The sequence below is a fragment of the Xyrauchen texanus genome, chromosome 28 (genome assembly GCF_025860055.1).
Source record: "Xyrauchen texanus isolate HMW12.3.18 chromosome 28, RBS_HiC_50CHRs, whole genome shotgun sequence".
NCBI classification, from domain to species: Eukaryota; Metazoa; Chordata; class Actinopteri; order Cypriniformes; family Catostomidae; genus Xyrauchen; species Xyrauchen texanus.
The window spans coordinates 9,886,279-9,902,759 of record NC_068303.1 but is presented as its reverse complement, the minus strand read 5'-3'; the positions used below and the strand labels follow the sequence as shown (position 1 = coordinate 9,902,759).

The window sequence follows — 16,481 nt, the reverse complement described above, 5'->3', positions numbered from 1 at the left end:
AACGCGTTCCTCATTGGCTTAGATGACTAAAGGGGCGTGTCAGAACAAGCGATCTCTGTGAGAGGAAGGTAATGTTGTTTTTTCATGTAATTTATTGAGTGTGGAATGCGTGTCGTATTATGCATTTGAACACATTGTCGGTTTTGATGTGTAAATATAGATCTGTCTTTGATGAAAGAGCAAAGTGAAAACCTTTTTAAGAGTCGTAAGGCAACATAGCGTCACCGAGTATGATAGACATATGAAGTAGCATTATTGAAATGCTTGTTCCTCTACATTTTAAGGAGATGTTAATGGTATATCGATGTCATATGAATTGTTTGGCGGTTGAATGCATCTGTGGAGCGGTTGTTTGACGTTATGTATTCTACCTTTTTTTTTTTTTTTTTTTTGTCTGGGTGGCAGTGGGCATTGACTGCAGTTATTCGCTGCAATAATGCAGCTTAATGTGCAAATGCAGGGTTAGTCCATTTGGTTTTTCAGGATGCATACAAACGTTGTAATTTGCATTAATAAATACAATACTACGAGTCCCGTTAATTCGAAGGACAAGATGCTCAGTGCAACAAGCATACATGCATGTCTGTCTGGGTGTCATTGCAGTGAATGGGTTTACATTGTAATGGAATTCTACATAGAAGCTTACAGTCTTTGGCAGTAATACTGTATATGTGCTTTTGATGATGAAATCAATAATGTGAGATGATCCCTGTTGAATCAGGAACAGGATCATTAATCAGACCCAGTGTAACATGTCTACCATACCCAGAAAGAGGAAAATGTCAAGACCAAAACTAAACCCTCAAACATCAGGTATAATTCTACATTTTGTACAGCTGCATAAAAATTTATGTTGAACATTTTATGTTTACTTACATTAACATTATGAAATAAGTGTAAAGTTTAGATCTGTGTGTTTTGAGCAGCTTGTGTAGGGATGCACCAATATAAAAAAAATTGGTCAATACTGATACCGCTTTTAAAAAACAATTATATGCCGATAACGATTCCGCTATTTTGCCACTTACCTTATTTTGTAATCAGATCACTGTTTTACTTGGGAGTTATACTTTAAAAATGTACTAAGAAGTACAAAAGCTTTTTTATGGTTCTAACAATAAATCATTTCCATTGGACATGGACTGGATATGTTGACCACAGGCCAGAATTTTAAAAGAGAGTCACAATGAAAGATAAATAAAAATGATAACATTATTGATATGAAAATTTTTATCTGGTACTTCTGCTGACTGAAGCCCTGACTTAATTGCTGAATGCAAACTATATTCTAAAATACAGCCCATTAAGTTTTAGTAACCATGAAAGGCCATATTGCGATTTCAATCTTAATTCAATCAATCATGCAGCATTAATGGACCGGTGTCTCACAAGTCAAAGTCTGCTGGTTTCCCTCATCATGTAGCCTATAGGAGTGTGCCGCTTTCACAAATCTATGGTGTTTTTTCCTCATTAACGTGAGAACGAGAAAGAAAAAAATATATATTATGTGTTCTTAAGAGTGCCAACCCTTCTACAAATTGTGGCTATTATTAGTTCTGGATTATGCATTTGAATTCACAATGTTTTAACAATTAGTTCTATATAAAACAAGCGTTTTACATATCTGCATTTTCATGTTAATAAACAATATCCAGATTATTTTAATTTGGTCAGTAATTGACTGATAAATATTGGCAGCCGATATCAGTGCATCCCTACTCAATTTACAGTATGTTTCAATGCCTTCTGTTAATAAAGGATATTGAACAAGCCATTGTTGAAATCCAATATAAAGGTGTTAAGTGGTTAAAAAATTGTTTGTTGCTCCTACAACAGATGACATAAAGGAGGTGGGGAGAGAGGCTGAAGGTAGTGGAATGACACCATCTGAAGTAAGACCAAATATCCTTACCTTGGGTTTTCACAAAGATGTAAGATTGGGGGGAGGGGGGGTGTAATCTGGCAATCAAAAATAACGCGTTGGTGGTATGGTATTTATGACCCTGGTTGTTCCATATGACTAACCTCAAAGCTCTGAAGAATGTCTAACCTAGTAGTTCTCAACCTTTTTAACTCAATGGCCCCCCATTGTCCGAGACAATATTCGAAGGCCGAGCACACCTCTATACTGTAGTTTAAAAAATTGTTATATCGAAAGCTCACTAGTCCAATTTGATGCAATAAAGTGTCAATTTACATACTGTGTGTCTACATTTGATAAATAAATTTGATTATTTTAATATAAAATGTAAACAATTTTAAGTCATCTTGTGGCCCTTTTGGCAAAATTATTTTGGGGAATTTTGTTGAACTGAACATAAGAGCATCAGATCATGTTATACTGTATCTCTCTACTGTGCATCTGTGTTATTGCATTTCAGAATTCTGGAAAAAGCTCCCAGAAAATAAAGAGAACTTACACCAGAAAAAAGTGAGTTTGATGTGTATAATGTGGTTAGGACTATATTGTAAATTGATAGCAATTACTGTACATCTTATTGTGTTCTCAGATATTGCCATTCTCAGTTTTGCATTACAGTTCGTGCAAAATACTTTTTTCTCTGGAATTCATTAAGACATACAGTAGTTGTTAATAAGTGTGATAAAGTGGCTCAGATGCAAAGAAGACAACCACGAATATTGTTTCTGGCCCTGTGATTGGGTGGGAGGGGCACTAAACTGGGCTACTGGGTGCTTGGGGGCTGGGTCTCACACTTATGATTTTATCATGCCATCCCAGCTGTTTAAAACTTTCTTTCTTCTGCAGAACACAAACAAAGATTTTTAGAAGAATATCTCAGCTCTGTATGTCCATAGAATGCTAGTGAATGGTGATCAGGCCTTTGAAGCTCCAAAAAGAACATGAAGTTAGAATAAATGTAATCCATCAGACTCCAGTGGTTTAATCAATATCTGAAGCAATCCAATCGAATTTGGTGAGAAAAGACCAAAATGTAACTCCTTTTTCACTGTACATCTTGACAACAATCTCATTGGCAATCATGATTTCAAGCTCGATTACACTTCCTGTAGTGCCATCTAGCATCATGCGCATGTGTAAAGCACTATGAAGTGTAATTAAGCTTGAAATTATAATTGTGCATGCCTAGAGACTGCAATGATGTACAGTGAAAAAGGAGTTACATTTTGGTCTTTTCACACTCAAAACCAACTAGATTGCTTCAAAATACATTGATTAAATCACTGGAGTCATATAATTACTTTTATGCTGACTTTATCTCCATTTTAGATAATTTTGGATCACCATTCACTTGCATTGTATGGACATACATAGCTGAGATTTTCTTCTAAAAATCTTTGTTTATGTTTTTTAGAAGATAGAAAGTCATGCACATCTGAGTAAATGATGAGAGAATTTTCATATTTGGGTGAGCTATCCCTTTAAGTGCACAAACACAATCTAGATCTGACAAACACCAGGTAAAACTAATAAATAGGGATATATATATATACACAAACAGTGTAGAAGGACAAAACAAGGGACATGTATAAGCAATCATGACAAGAATATGGGGCAAAACAACGTGAGAAAATAATATAGTACAAAATAAATGCACACAGACAAACCTTGACTGGACAACCTCTATCATTTGGTTGAGGGGTTTTCCCTGCATTCTAAATATAGTCTGTCCTTAGAATTCTTTGCATATCTAAGGTATGCCCCTTTGAATTACATCATATAATGGATTAACTGTGGCAAAACATCACTACTGTTTGGTATGTCCTAAGGTACCATGATCTCCAGCCTGTGGTCATTGGACCTACAGAGGATTCAGCAAATGGGTCATCTTGCAGTTCAGTTATCACTTCCAGTCTTGTCAATGGCTTGGAAAGCCAACATATACCCACTGGCCACACCAGCACCTGCAGTATGGTGGGGGAAATAGATGAATCCAGTTCAGAGACTATAGAAGAAACAGGTGAGTACTGTCTTCCAGAATGTTGATTAGAATAAATGTATACAGATATATAAAGTAACAGTTCAGGGCATGTTCAAAGTTGTCACAGATTTTGTGCGGAATAAGAAACGGAAGATGGAAGTTGGTCAGCTCTCGTTAAAAAAGTACATTGAGGAAGTAAAACAGACAGGTAATCAATTCTTCACTATTTGTTCTCAATAATCTGCATGAAGCAATTTATGTGAAAAGTGCAGATAATTTTTTTCCCTTTAACAGTTCCTGTTATAGTTCCCGTTGCTCAGTTCACCCTGAGGAATCAGATAGCGAGCAGTACACAGGAACAGAAAGAACTTCAGTGTACCAAGAAAGAGTCTCCTGTTTATCCTGCAGGTAAATGGGACAGTCCTTCAGGCAGTTTTTAAGACCCCATGAAATCAGATTTGGACTTTTGTGGCATTTAGTCTGCATCGTTTAGTATGCTAGTGTACTCCAAAAAGTTAACAGATATACACATTTACAATATGTAAAATTGTTTTGGGAAAACGGACAGAAAATATTGATAATTCTTCTTGCACTCAGGACTGTTTGTCCAATCAAATGCTTTACTACAATATGAATGTCCCTCCCCCTAATACCACCTACTACCAATTAGCAGTAGCAAGTCATGGTTCATGGTTGTGATGTAAACAAAAGCCTATTTGGTCATTTAAAAAAAAGGGACGAGCCCTTAAATACAGTGTGTCCCACTCAAACTTCCTGTTTCAGTGGGAAATACGTCAACACAGAAAAGAAAACTGTGCTCGTCAAGTTCTGCACAGATGCATTTGTTAAATATTGAAGAATTATATTTACAAAATAGTATTTTGTGGTTCTTATCTTTCATGCGACTTTACAGGAAGTCAGGAGGAAAGATGGCAACTGCAGATTTTGGCAAAGGGTCGTGTTACCTGCCCAAAATGTAAAAGCGTTGGAAGAAAGACAGTTGAGGGCTTGAAGAGGCACCTGGAAACTTGCAGACTGGTACATGCAGTTTTATGAAAATCATACAAATGTGGCAGCTCATTTTTTTCTAATATGTGTGTGATCTTTGAAACTGATTCAGCTCTTTATTTTGTAGAATCCCTTTACATGCCCACACTGTGGGAAACAACTAAAAACGTCTACTGGAATGAAGTACCACCTTATGGCTGACCATAACAACCTGGTTTGTTTGTTTTTAATGGATTCCAAGTCCGACATCAACAATGATGATTATGGTAATGATGCAAATATTATTTTCCCATTTGATTTTGAAGCCCATTCCAGAGACTGGGAATGACGTAGCTGACCAAGCCGTGAAGGAGAAATTACGTAAAGTCCTGAAGAGGATGGGGAAATTAAAATGTTCAAAAGAGGTTTGTTCATATTTTACTTTTACTGTATGGTTGGGAATCGAGAACCGGTACTTATTCAAAACTGGTTCCGTTTTTAAACTATACTGGAAGCAAATGACCATCTGCATTCTTCCATCAATGTAGAAAAAACATTTCCCTCTTCAGATTATCTGTGATTCACAATTCCTACTATGGTGAAGGCATATATCATGAATATTATTTTGTTTACACTGACGTTGCTTTGTAACCCTTCTCAAATCATCCAGTCATGCAATCTTGTTAATTTTCAATGATTCTGTGAGACGTTCCACATCAAGAGATCAGGCTAAGCCTTTATAGTACCGTGTTAAAGGGATAGTTCACCCAAAAAGGAAAGTTTTTATCATTGTATCATTTTACATAAAGGCAGCATAAAAGTAATCTCCAGTGGTCTTCTGAAGCGAATCAATCACTTTGGGTGAGAAACAGATCAATATTTCAATATATTTTTTACTATTAATCTCCACTTTCACTTTTACTTACAGAATGTGAAAGAGAAAGTGGAGATTTATTGGGAAAAAAAGATTTAACTATTGATCTGTTTCTCATCCACACATATCACTTCTGAAGACATTGATTTAACAAATGGAGTAATATGGATTCTTTTATTGCTGCCTTTATATGATTTGTGGATCTTGAAAGCACTGGTCACCAATCGCTTGCATTGTATGGACCTACAGAGCTGAGATGTTCTTCTAAAAATCTTGGTTTATGTGCAGCAAAAGAAAGACAGTCATACATATCTGGGATGGCATGAGGGTGAGTAAACGATGAGTGAAATTTTCATTTTTGGGTGAATTATTCCTTTAAGGTAGCTCTGGGCAGTGTAAAGAAGGCCACATAGAAGCCTACATATTGTGGATGTTTGAATCTTAAATGAAATTATGTATTGAGATGCTAAATGGTTTTGTTTTAGGGATGCACTGGCAGTTTCACTAGTATAATGGGTTATGTGTACCACATGAAGAAATGTGGCAAAGAGGAGTCCGAGTTGGAGAAACTGTTATTGAACTGTAAACACTGTGGAAAAGCATATCGCTCTAGAGCAGGCCTGGAGTACCATGTCAAGAATGAGCACAGTCCGGTGAGTCCTTCTCTACAGTACATTGGACACAACAGTCTCACATATTTTAAATATATAACAGTCTTAATTTGATACGCTAAGTAAATAATAATAAAATGTTATGTCTGGGAGTTAAAGGTACAGTGAGGAAAATAAGTATTTGAACACCCTGCTATTTTGCAAGTTCTCCCACTTGGAAATCATGGAGGGGTCTGAAATTGTCATCGTAGGTGCATGTCCACTGTGAGAGACATAATCTAAAAAAAAAAATCCAGAAATCACAATGTATGATTTTTTAACTATTTATTTGTATGATACAGCTGCAAATAAGTATTTGAACACCTGAGAAAATCCATGTTAATATTTGGTACAGTAGCCTTTGTTTGCAATTACAGAGGTCAAACGTTTGCACACACTGCAGGAGGGATTTTGGCCCACTCCTCCACACAGATCTTCTTTAGATCAGTCAGGTTTCTGGGCTGTCGCTGAGAAACACGGAGTTTGAGCTCCCTCCAAAGATTCTCTATTGGGTTTAGGTCTGGAGACTGGCTAGGCCACGCCAGAACCTTGATATGCTTCTTACAGAGCCACTCCTTGGTTATCCTGGCTGTGTGCTTCAGGTCATTGTCATGTTGGAAGACCCAGCCTCGACCCATCTTCAATGCTCTAACTGAGGGAAGGAGGTTGTTCCCCAAAATCTCGCAATACATGGCCCCGGTCATCCTCTCCTTAATACAGTGCAGTCGCCCTCTCCCATGTGCAGAAAAACACCCCCAAAGCATGATGCTACCACCCCCATGCTTCACAGTAGGGATGGTGTTCTTGGGATGGTACTCATCATTCTTCTTCCTCCAAACACGGTTAGTGGAATTATGACCAAAAAGTTCTATTTTGGTCTCATCTGACCACATGACTTTCTCCCATGACTCCTCTGGATCATCCAAATGGTCATTGGCAAACTTAAGACTGGCCTTGACATGTGCTGGTTTAAGCAGGGGAACCTTCCGTGCCATGCATGATTTCAAACCATGACGTCTTAGTGTATTACCAACAGTAACCTTGGAAACGGTGGTCCCAGCTCTTTTCAGGTCATTGACCAGCTCCTCCCGTGTAGTTCTGGGCTGATTTCTCACCTTTCTTAGGATCATTGAGACCCCACGAGGTGAGATCTTGCATGGAGCCCCAGTCCGAGGGAGATTGACAGTCATGTTTAGCTTCTTCCATTTTCTAATGATTGCTCCAACAGTGGACCTTTTTTCACCAAGCTGCTTGGCAATTTCCCGTAGCCCTTTCCAGCCTTGTGGAGGTGTACAATTTTGTCTCTAGTGTCTTTGGACAGCTCTTTGGTCTTGGTCATGTTAGTAGTTGGATTCTTACTGATTGTATGGGGTGGACAGGTGTCTTTATGCACCTAATGATCTCAAATAGGTGCATCTAATTTAGGATAATAAATGGAGTGGAGGTGGACATTTTAAAGGCAGACTAACAGGTCTTTGAGGGTCAGAATTCTAGCTGATAGACAGGTGTTCAAATAGTTATTTGCAGCTGTATCATACAAATAAATAGTTAAAAAATCATACATTGTGATTTCTGGATTTTTTTTTTTAGATTATGTCTCTCACAGTGGACATGCACCTACGATGACAATTTTAGACCCCTCCATGATTTCTAAGTGGAAGAACTTGCAAAATAGCAGGGTGTTCAAATACTTATTTTCCTCACTGTATATTTCTCCCAAAAATTAACATTCTGCTATCAGTTAATCGTTCATGTTGTTCCAAACATGTTTGACTTTATTTCTCATACGGAACACATCAGGACACATTAGGCAGAGTGTTAGCCTCAGTCAATATTCACTTTCATTCCTTTTTTTTCTCCATATACTTAAAGTGAATGGTGACTAAGACCAATCCATAACATTCTGCCTAAAATCTCCTTTTGTGTTCCACGGAAGAAAGAAAGTCATACAGGTTTGGAATGACATGAAAGTGAGCAAATTATGACAGAATTTACATTTTGGGGTGACATATCCCTATAATGTGTTTGTTTACGAAAATATCACTTGAAACTCTGTTGCAATAATCTGTAGGTGCAGACACCCCAGGAAAATGAAATAGAGGAGGTAAAGACACAGATAGAGCCCATCACAGAGCGTACACAGAGCGGACGGGTCAAGCGTTTGTCAGCGCAGGTGGCAGTGTTCCACTTGAGAGAGATCGCCAGTGAGGAGCTTCTGAAGGAGTGGCCTAAAAGGAAAGTGCAGCGTGACTTGGTGCCAGATGACAGGAAGGTGCTTGAAAATATAATGATCAACCTAAATCAGTATTTGTAATTGCAGGGCTGTGTGAAGAAGTACAAATCTCCAAATCGATAAAAGCATGATATCATGTTCATGTTAAAAGGTTTTAGATTGTTGCTCAAATCTTTTAAATAAGAACATAACATGGTATCACTTTACAATGTTGTTAACATCATGCCTTAGGGATCATGAACTAACAATGAACAATATTTTTTTACAGCATTTATCAATCTTGGTTAATGTTAATATATAAATGTACTATTGTTTATTGTTTGTTCGTCTCAGTTCTTAATGCTAGGGATAGTTCGCCAAAAATGACAATTCCGTCATCATTTAATAACTACAATAACTGTTAACAATTACAGCCTTATTGTAAAATGTTACCCATAATTAACCTGTCTTAGAAGGGCTTTTGTTATTGTTTAAGGACTTTTTATGCTACTGTTATTTTTGTGTCCATGTAGTTGAAGTACTCCCGTCCTGGGTTACCTGCCTTCAGTCAAGAGACTATGTGCAAGTGGAAGAATGAAGTCAAACTGCATAAAAAATTGCAATGTCCGAACAAGGTTTGAACATCATAAAGTACATTTACTGTTATTTTTTTATGGTGTTTTCACCATTACTTTCAACCTAATATTTATTTATAATATTTTTTGTAAGATTCGAAATATGTAATGTTTTTGGATTATGCTTATATTTTAAACTTGAATTTGTGGTGCTGGCTGCTTGCATGCTAAGCTTCCATTACCGGTATATGTGAATAAACTAAACGTGTACTGTTCAGTATACACTCTGGGGAATAAGTCACAATTATGGTCTGTGGTAATCAAATGCATGCCACTGATGCAATACACAGATATTAGGTCGGAAATAGCACAGATTGTCTTAAGAATTTTTGTATTTGCTTGATACTGAAGAAATGACTGGAACAAGTTATTAATGTTAATAACAAAACAAGTTATTATCTGTGTTTCTGTGATTATATTAGGGATGTGATTGCTTCTATACCAGTGTATCTGGCTTAAAGGCTCATCTTGGCCTATGTACCTTGGTAAGGAATGGCTCTCATTTTATTTGTGTTTTTGAGGTATGTCACATGAGGCTTTGGGTAGAGCTTGCAGAATGGTGGTATCCCTGGTGCCTAGGTACTGTTTATTTGATTAAGTAAATTGTAACATACTGCCTCAATATGTTTACCCAGTGCCTTTACTAGCTTTAAGCCTATGCTTTAAGCGGTATAAGTGGCTGCTTAGAGCCACCAGGGGGCCCCATAAAGCATATATATATATATATATATATATATATATATATATATATATATATATATATATATATATATATATATATATATATATATATATATATCTACAAGTTAGATTCAGACAACTGGTATGGCTCATAGTTAAAGAGGTTAAGAATGTAACTGCAATTCATGGGTGGGTCTGGTTCTGGGGGGTCTCCAAGTAGGATTTTGCTTAGTGCACACATATTAACAGAACATACAACCGTATATACATTTTAACTGAAAGCAAAGCATGTTGCTTTTTATTGCTAACAAAATCAACAAGCTCCTAAAGTTTTCCAATATTGATGTTTCTAGCTTGATGTTCTTAATTGAATTTGCTCTGGAACAGGATGCTTTTGCACTTTATGAAGAAGCTTTAAAGCTTTTGATATTTCTCTGCAGGGGGAATTTCAGACTGGGAAATATAAATGCTTGATATGTAAGAAAGAATTCCACTCTGAAAGTGGAGTGAAGTACCACATCAATTCCATTCACTCTCAGGTAATTCAATGAGTTGCAAGTACCTACATAACTATTACATTTAATTATTAGGGCTGTCAGTCAATTAAAATGTAATTGATATGCTGAGCAACTAATCAAATTAATCACAAATACTGTACTGTATATATCAGTATGTGCTGAGAAAAGACCCCAAATGAAGATAATGCAAAGATATTATTGTGACAGCTTGTAGAAGTCAATTTATATGTTGTGTTTTATTTCCATATTTTTTAACATAAATCTTTCACTGGCCTACATTTTCATGCATTATTTTTTAATAATTAAATAAAATATATATATATAGTAATACAATATAATTATGAAATAATTAAATTAAGTACACATTCTAAATTAACATGTTAAATTGACAGCCCTATTATATTATATAATATACATAATATAATATTTTACTGCTCCATTATTTAATAAAAATGTTTATAACAAATATTTGTTATTTTATTTTGGACAGGACTGGTTTGTTGTGCAGTCAAAAGCCAAGACTTCCAAATTTGATAAACTGCACTCAGTCAAGACTCAGCCAAAGGAAGACTCCATAAAGCATTCAGAACTTCCCTCACCAAACCGAGCCCTCAGTTTACCCCAGGTCCCCAACACCTGGCAGAAGAGACAGAAATCAGCGGTGCCCATATCAAGTGGGACAACAAATCCAGGAATTGAGAAAATGAAGAGGAAGGAGGTCAGAAAAAGCAGAAAGGGAAAAGCGAGCAAACAGGAGAAAGATTGCTATGAATTCAGCGGCAGTGACAGTCAGAGCAGCAGCAGCAGTAGTGAGAGTTCAAGCAGCGAATCAGAGGCTGAAGACACAGCGGACCAGAGAAAAGACAACTGGGCCCTCAACAGGCCCCTCGTGAAGCCTAGGTCCAACCAGAAGCCTTAAAATTACTCATAAACCCTCCCTGTTCTTTAATTCAAATATGTGGTTATGGCACTATGGCCAGTGAACAACTAAAAGGGTCATTCTAGATGAAAGTGAACAATTGTATCCTTTCACCAAGGCAGAGCGTGTTTACGTAGACATTTTTACTACATTTCTACTGTATTTACAAGAAGAGTATATGTTGATTGGTCTCTTGTAAACTTTATTAATAACCGATCACATATCACATCACAATTTGAATTAATAAAACATGAATATTTACTTAAAATTCTTAATGTATTTGATTTAGTGTTGTAGAGAGTACTTTTTATATTTCTGTAAGCTCTGTCTCTTGATCTGCATCTCTCATATTAGACTAGCGGCTGACTTGATGTTGCAGTGCACTTTGCATGTAATGATGTTCATGTATGCTGCGGTGTTGTGATATTGCTGAGTGTGAATCTGTCACTACAGATGATAGAAGTCACTCTGATACTCTGATAGTTGTGTTGTGACAGTATTTTAGTATCGCAAGTATGCAGTTACAGTGCACTGTTTCTGGAAAAAGTTTCAATATTGTACATTTGAAAAGCTCCGTTTCCTTGGATTAAAATCCATGATATTGGTTTGTCTGGTTGTCTTTTGTGTTTTACAACACACACACTCCATTTTACAAAATTCAATCACACAAGATCTACAATTTTAATTATGTTGACTGACAAAGCCAACATACAGATCTGCTATTTAAAATTATTATTATGAGACTGAAATTTCTGATACAAACATGCACCAAACGTTGCACAGACCTTCAGACGGTTCTGACTTAGTGTGCTAAATCTTTTCTAACTGAACAGCGTTTAATCAAAAAATCGGGAAAAACTTCTCACACTTACGTTGGTGGAATGTTTAAGCGAGCCAAAACTATTCAAAATTCATCTGTCAAAAATTCAAATGTGAACAAACCCACACAAGACATTAAAATGCTTTAAGGTGCTCTTCCTAATCTACACTAACTTAGCACTGTATTAGGAACACCTACATATTTATATGATTATCTAATTAGCCAATCGTGTTGCACCAGTGCAATGCATAAAATTATGCAGATACAGATCAGGAGCTTCCGTAAATGTTCACATCCATCTATCTATATAGTTGTTTGATCAGGCCTCTGCAACATGATGGACATTTTGTCAACATTTAAATAATAAACGGAATGGAAGTACAACCAGAACTGAAAATGGAGTATGATGTTAGCTGTAGGCCTATATGAATATCTCAAACTGAATATCCTTTATTTTTAAAAGATTGACCATTTATACTCTATTTATGTTAGAGTTCATAACGTTATAATTATTGTACTGTATGGATGTCTACGGTTTTTGTACATGCAATGTACATGCTAATTTGGTATGCTGCTCTACTTTACCACATTGATACCACCTCGTGGCCAGGCGAAAATCACACGCAGATTTAAAGTCTCTCTGTTGCAGTGTTGGCTAGAGGGCAGTAGAGAGCAAGAGAGGTCATAGGGAGCATTAAACATGGCGGCGAAGGCAATCTACAGTGTTAGAAATACATTAGCAAGGAGTTCCATGATTAAAGCAGTACATATCTGAACAACACAGCTGAATTTTCGCGTTTTAATTTAAATCGAGACTGGACATATTGTATCCATCGCGCGTTTGGAGGTGGTGAGTCATTTATTCTTTTTTTAATTAAATCTGTGGATTGAATTGGATTCGAACCCGTGTGGATTCTGATGAAGGAAAATGCTGAACGAGCAGCTTGAGCCACTGTCAAAGCACTGCTTGGCGAGAAATAGCCCATGTCTTTCCTGTGGGTTTCAGTGTGTTTTCAATTTAGAGTCGTTTGAGAACGTGTTTGTTCATTTCAACTCCGTTCTTTATAAGACACTTTTTAACACCTGTCAAAAAATTGATATTCATGACGTCATCGTCAATACACTTACATTGAAACGGGGTTTGTGTTAAATGGAAACTTCCTTGGTTTTATTTTATTTATATTTATTTATTTATTTTGTTAATAAATTACTTAGGGAATTGTTGGTTGGCCACATATTGAGCAACATCAATGTGGTTTAGTCAGACATGGTGTTCCACGCGTTTAAGCACATTATTATACACATTAATATAATTAGTATTACTGACAGATTGCAGAACAAATTTTAGTAGCATGCCACACGAACAATTTTATAATTTTTTCTTTTTCTTTAACATGGCACTATGGTTGTAGGATGCCAAATGGTGCCAAAAAAAATTTATATTGCTCTGCAATGTATAAAAATGACTATAAACTTCATGTTGGCTTTGTAATACAATGGCAATTCTTATAAATTCCTTAGAGTAGAATCCCAATATATGGGGCATCGCTGTACCCTGATACAGCCATAGTACTCTTTAAAATAATTTTGACCTACCAGACGTTTAGCACACTAATGACTACAGATAAACCCTACCAATTTTACTTATTTATTTATGTGAAATCAAATATTAAATATATTTACAAATATCAGGGCGACTGATTTCTTGGCGCACACGTAGGTCCTTCTCTTGCTTATATTTGCGAGGTCTTTTCCCAAATTTGGTTCTTACAAGTATGCCGAAACAATTGTTTGTATTTTATAAAATATATATTTTTTACATATGTATGTTTAAATTTAAGTATCCTTAAATGTGATTAATAATCGGATTCAGCTGCTCATAAAATTAAAATTTTCTTAATTACTAGACTGTGCTGGAAGCAGTTCAGTGGAAGAAAAGGTATTAATGGCATCTGCTGCCCTGAAATTGGGGGAGCAGAGAGCAATGGGTTTTCCCTGTGAAAAGGATGAGGAAGAGCATACGGGACTGGCTATCCATGAGAATAAAGAGGTAACTCGTGATTTGGGTAAAGAACTCCTCAGTTCTTCAGAGCCTCAGAAGATGGAGTCAGAGTTACGGAAGTCTGGCTGTGATCTACTGGATAAAGGTGTGAAACCAGAGGCTAACTCTGACATGACCAGTGCATCATTAGAGATGAGCCAAGAACTACCTCAAGGCATGTTTCATCCATCATTAAGTTATTTCAATTGTTTTATTTCTTTGAATTCATACAGTAGTCCTTCAAACTTTTATAAAACTTGTTGATTTGTTTTATTAAAGGAATAGTTCGCCCAAAAATGAAAATTCTCTTATCATTTACTCACCCTCGTGCCATCCCAGATGTGTATCTGAACACAAACAAATAATATTTAAGCTCTATTGGTCCTTTCAATGCAAGTGAATGGTGGCCAGAACTTTGAAGCTCCAAAAAGCACATAAAGTCAGCATTAAAAAAAAAATAAGAATTGTGAAAGTAATCATGGAGATTTATATATATATAAAAAAAAGTCTGATCTGTTTCTCATCCACACCTATAGCTCCTGAAGATATAGATTTAACCCCTTGAGACATATATTACTTTTATGCTGTCTTTATGGTTTGGTCTGGTCACCTTTCACTTGCATTATATGGACCTACAGAGTGAGGAATTTTTTCTAAAAATATATGTGTTCAGCAGAAGAAAGTCATATACATCTGTGATGGCATGAGGGTGAGTTAATGTTGAAAGAATTTTCCTCCCAAGTTCCCCATGATATAGGCCAGGAGAGTCTGCTTAACAAAGAGGGAGTCCAGAAGAAGCTAGGGCGTCCTAATGCAAACCCCCGTATTGAGAAGACCCCTGCCAAAAGGAGGAAAAAGGAGATCATTCCACTGATTCTATCCCATCATGAGAATTCTGCAACCTTGGATACCTCTGAACTAACTGCTAGTGGTCGGCCCAAGAGGAGAGCTGCTAAAATGTATGCTCTTCAGTTTTATACTGTTGATCAAAATTCATAAAGCATGTTGTATGCAAAATGTGTGAACATATTGGGACACATTTGGAGTGTAAAAACATGTAAAAGGCTTTTCTATTATGTCCAGTTTACAGAAATATCAATACTGTTCTTCTAATGTTTTAAGACTCTCAGAAAGAGAGCGGATATCAGGGCAGCTATGCATGGCAACCCTGAAGCAAGATTAAAGTTATCTTGCTCCAAAAACATCAGTGATCACAGAAAGTGTCCTTTTTATGTGAAACATGAGCAGACCAAATGTGTATGGGTATTGTAAGAATTTTTTTACTAATGATTTCCACATACATTTGTTCTGCTCATGTTTCATGAATATTTATTTAAATACATTGCCTGTGTCAGATCAAAACATCTGTTTGTAAAATAGAAATGTTTCAAAAGTATAACCACAAGATATAAATCATGTAACACACAGGAAAACAGTACAAACATAAATAGTTTTTTTTTAATCACGATTAGTGCCTTAGATTATCTCCACAACCTGGTCAAGGATCTTGGTCATACAGAGTCCTCAACGAAAGACACGAACAAACATAATAAAGTGGACAGCAAGTCAAAGAAGAACGACACAGCAAGAGGGAAGGGGACAAAGAGAAAAGTTCCAGGTTATAACAGCGACATAGATGATGAGGATTTCACCCCAGAAAAGGATGAAGAGGCAGAGAGTGACGAAGATGACGAGGATTCGGAGCCAGACATGGCTTTGTCATGGAGCTTGGACATGGAGCGCCGAAACAGACAGTCTAAAGGACGTTTTGTGAGTCTATGGTCCACATCATATACCCATAAACATCTGCTGCTTTCACTTTTACACGAGAAAACATCAAAGGAAAGATTGAACTGCAGAGGATGAATAGGTAAAATATTACATATAAAGTTAAAACTAATTCGCTTTGCTTCTTTAAAGGGGAGTTCACATTGACACTGATTTAATTCTTGATAAACAAGATGCTATACTTTTGTTTGCAAGTAGGCGTTCCTACCCCATTGCATTATCATGAGCTCCTGCCATTTGCACTCCCATTGCTCTGCCTTTGCATAAATTTGAACTCTTAAAGGAATATTCCATGTTCAATACAAGTTAAGCTCAATTGACAGCATTTGTAATGTTGATTACCACAAAAAAAATATTTTGACTTGTCCGTCCTTTTCTTTAAAAAAAGCAAAGAATGTAGGTTACAGTGAGGCACGTGAATGGGGCCAATTTTTTGAGAGTTTAAAGGTTGAAA

At 36.5% G+C, this 16,481-nt stretch overlaps 1 protein-coding gene across 1 annotated transcript in view; it reads left to right on the top strand.

The window, feature by feature from the left end:
* Window positions 1–58: 58 nt before the first annotated feature.
* Window positions 59–16,481, top strand: part of LOC127622459 (uncharacterized) — a 41,441-nt gene continuing 25,018 nt past the window's right edge. The window contains 20 exon segments of the mRNA XM_052096564.1: window positions 59–68; window positions 722–813; window positions 1,837–1,892; window positions 2,382–2,431; window positions 3,751–3,941; window positions 4,021–4,110; window positions 4,197–4,310; window positions 4,816–4,940; window positions 5,038–5,124; window positions 5,216–5,314; window positions 6,249–6,416; window positions 8,485–8,685; window positions 9,159–9,260; window positions 9,683–9,745; window positions 10,382–10,480; window positions 10,950–11,371; window positions 14,122–14,414; window positions 14,967–15,198; window positions 15,712–16,040; window positions 16,043–16,109. Of these exon segments, the coding sequence (XP_051952524.1) occupies window positions 753–813; window positions 1,837–1,892; window positions 2,382–2,431; window positions 3,751–3,941; window positions 4,021–4,110; window positions 4,197–4,310; window positions 4,816–4,940; window positions 5,038–5,124; window positions 5,216–5,314; window positions 6,249–6,416; window positions 8,485–8,685; window positions 9,159–9,260; window positions 9,683–9,745; window positions 10,382–10,480; window positions 10,950–11,371; window positions 14,122–14,414; window positions 14,967–15,198; window positions 15,712–16,040; window positions 16,043–16,109 (2,849 nt within the window). The 5' untranslated portion in view covers window positions 59–68; window positions 722–752.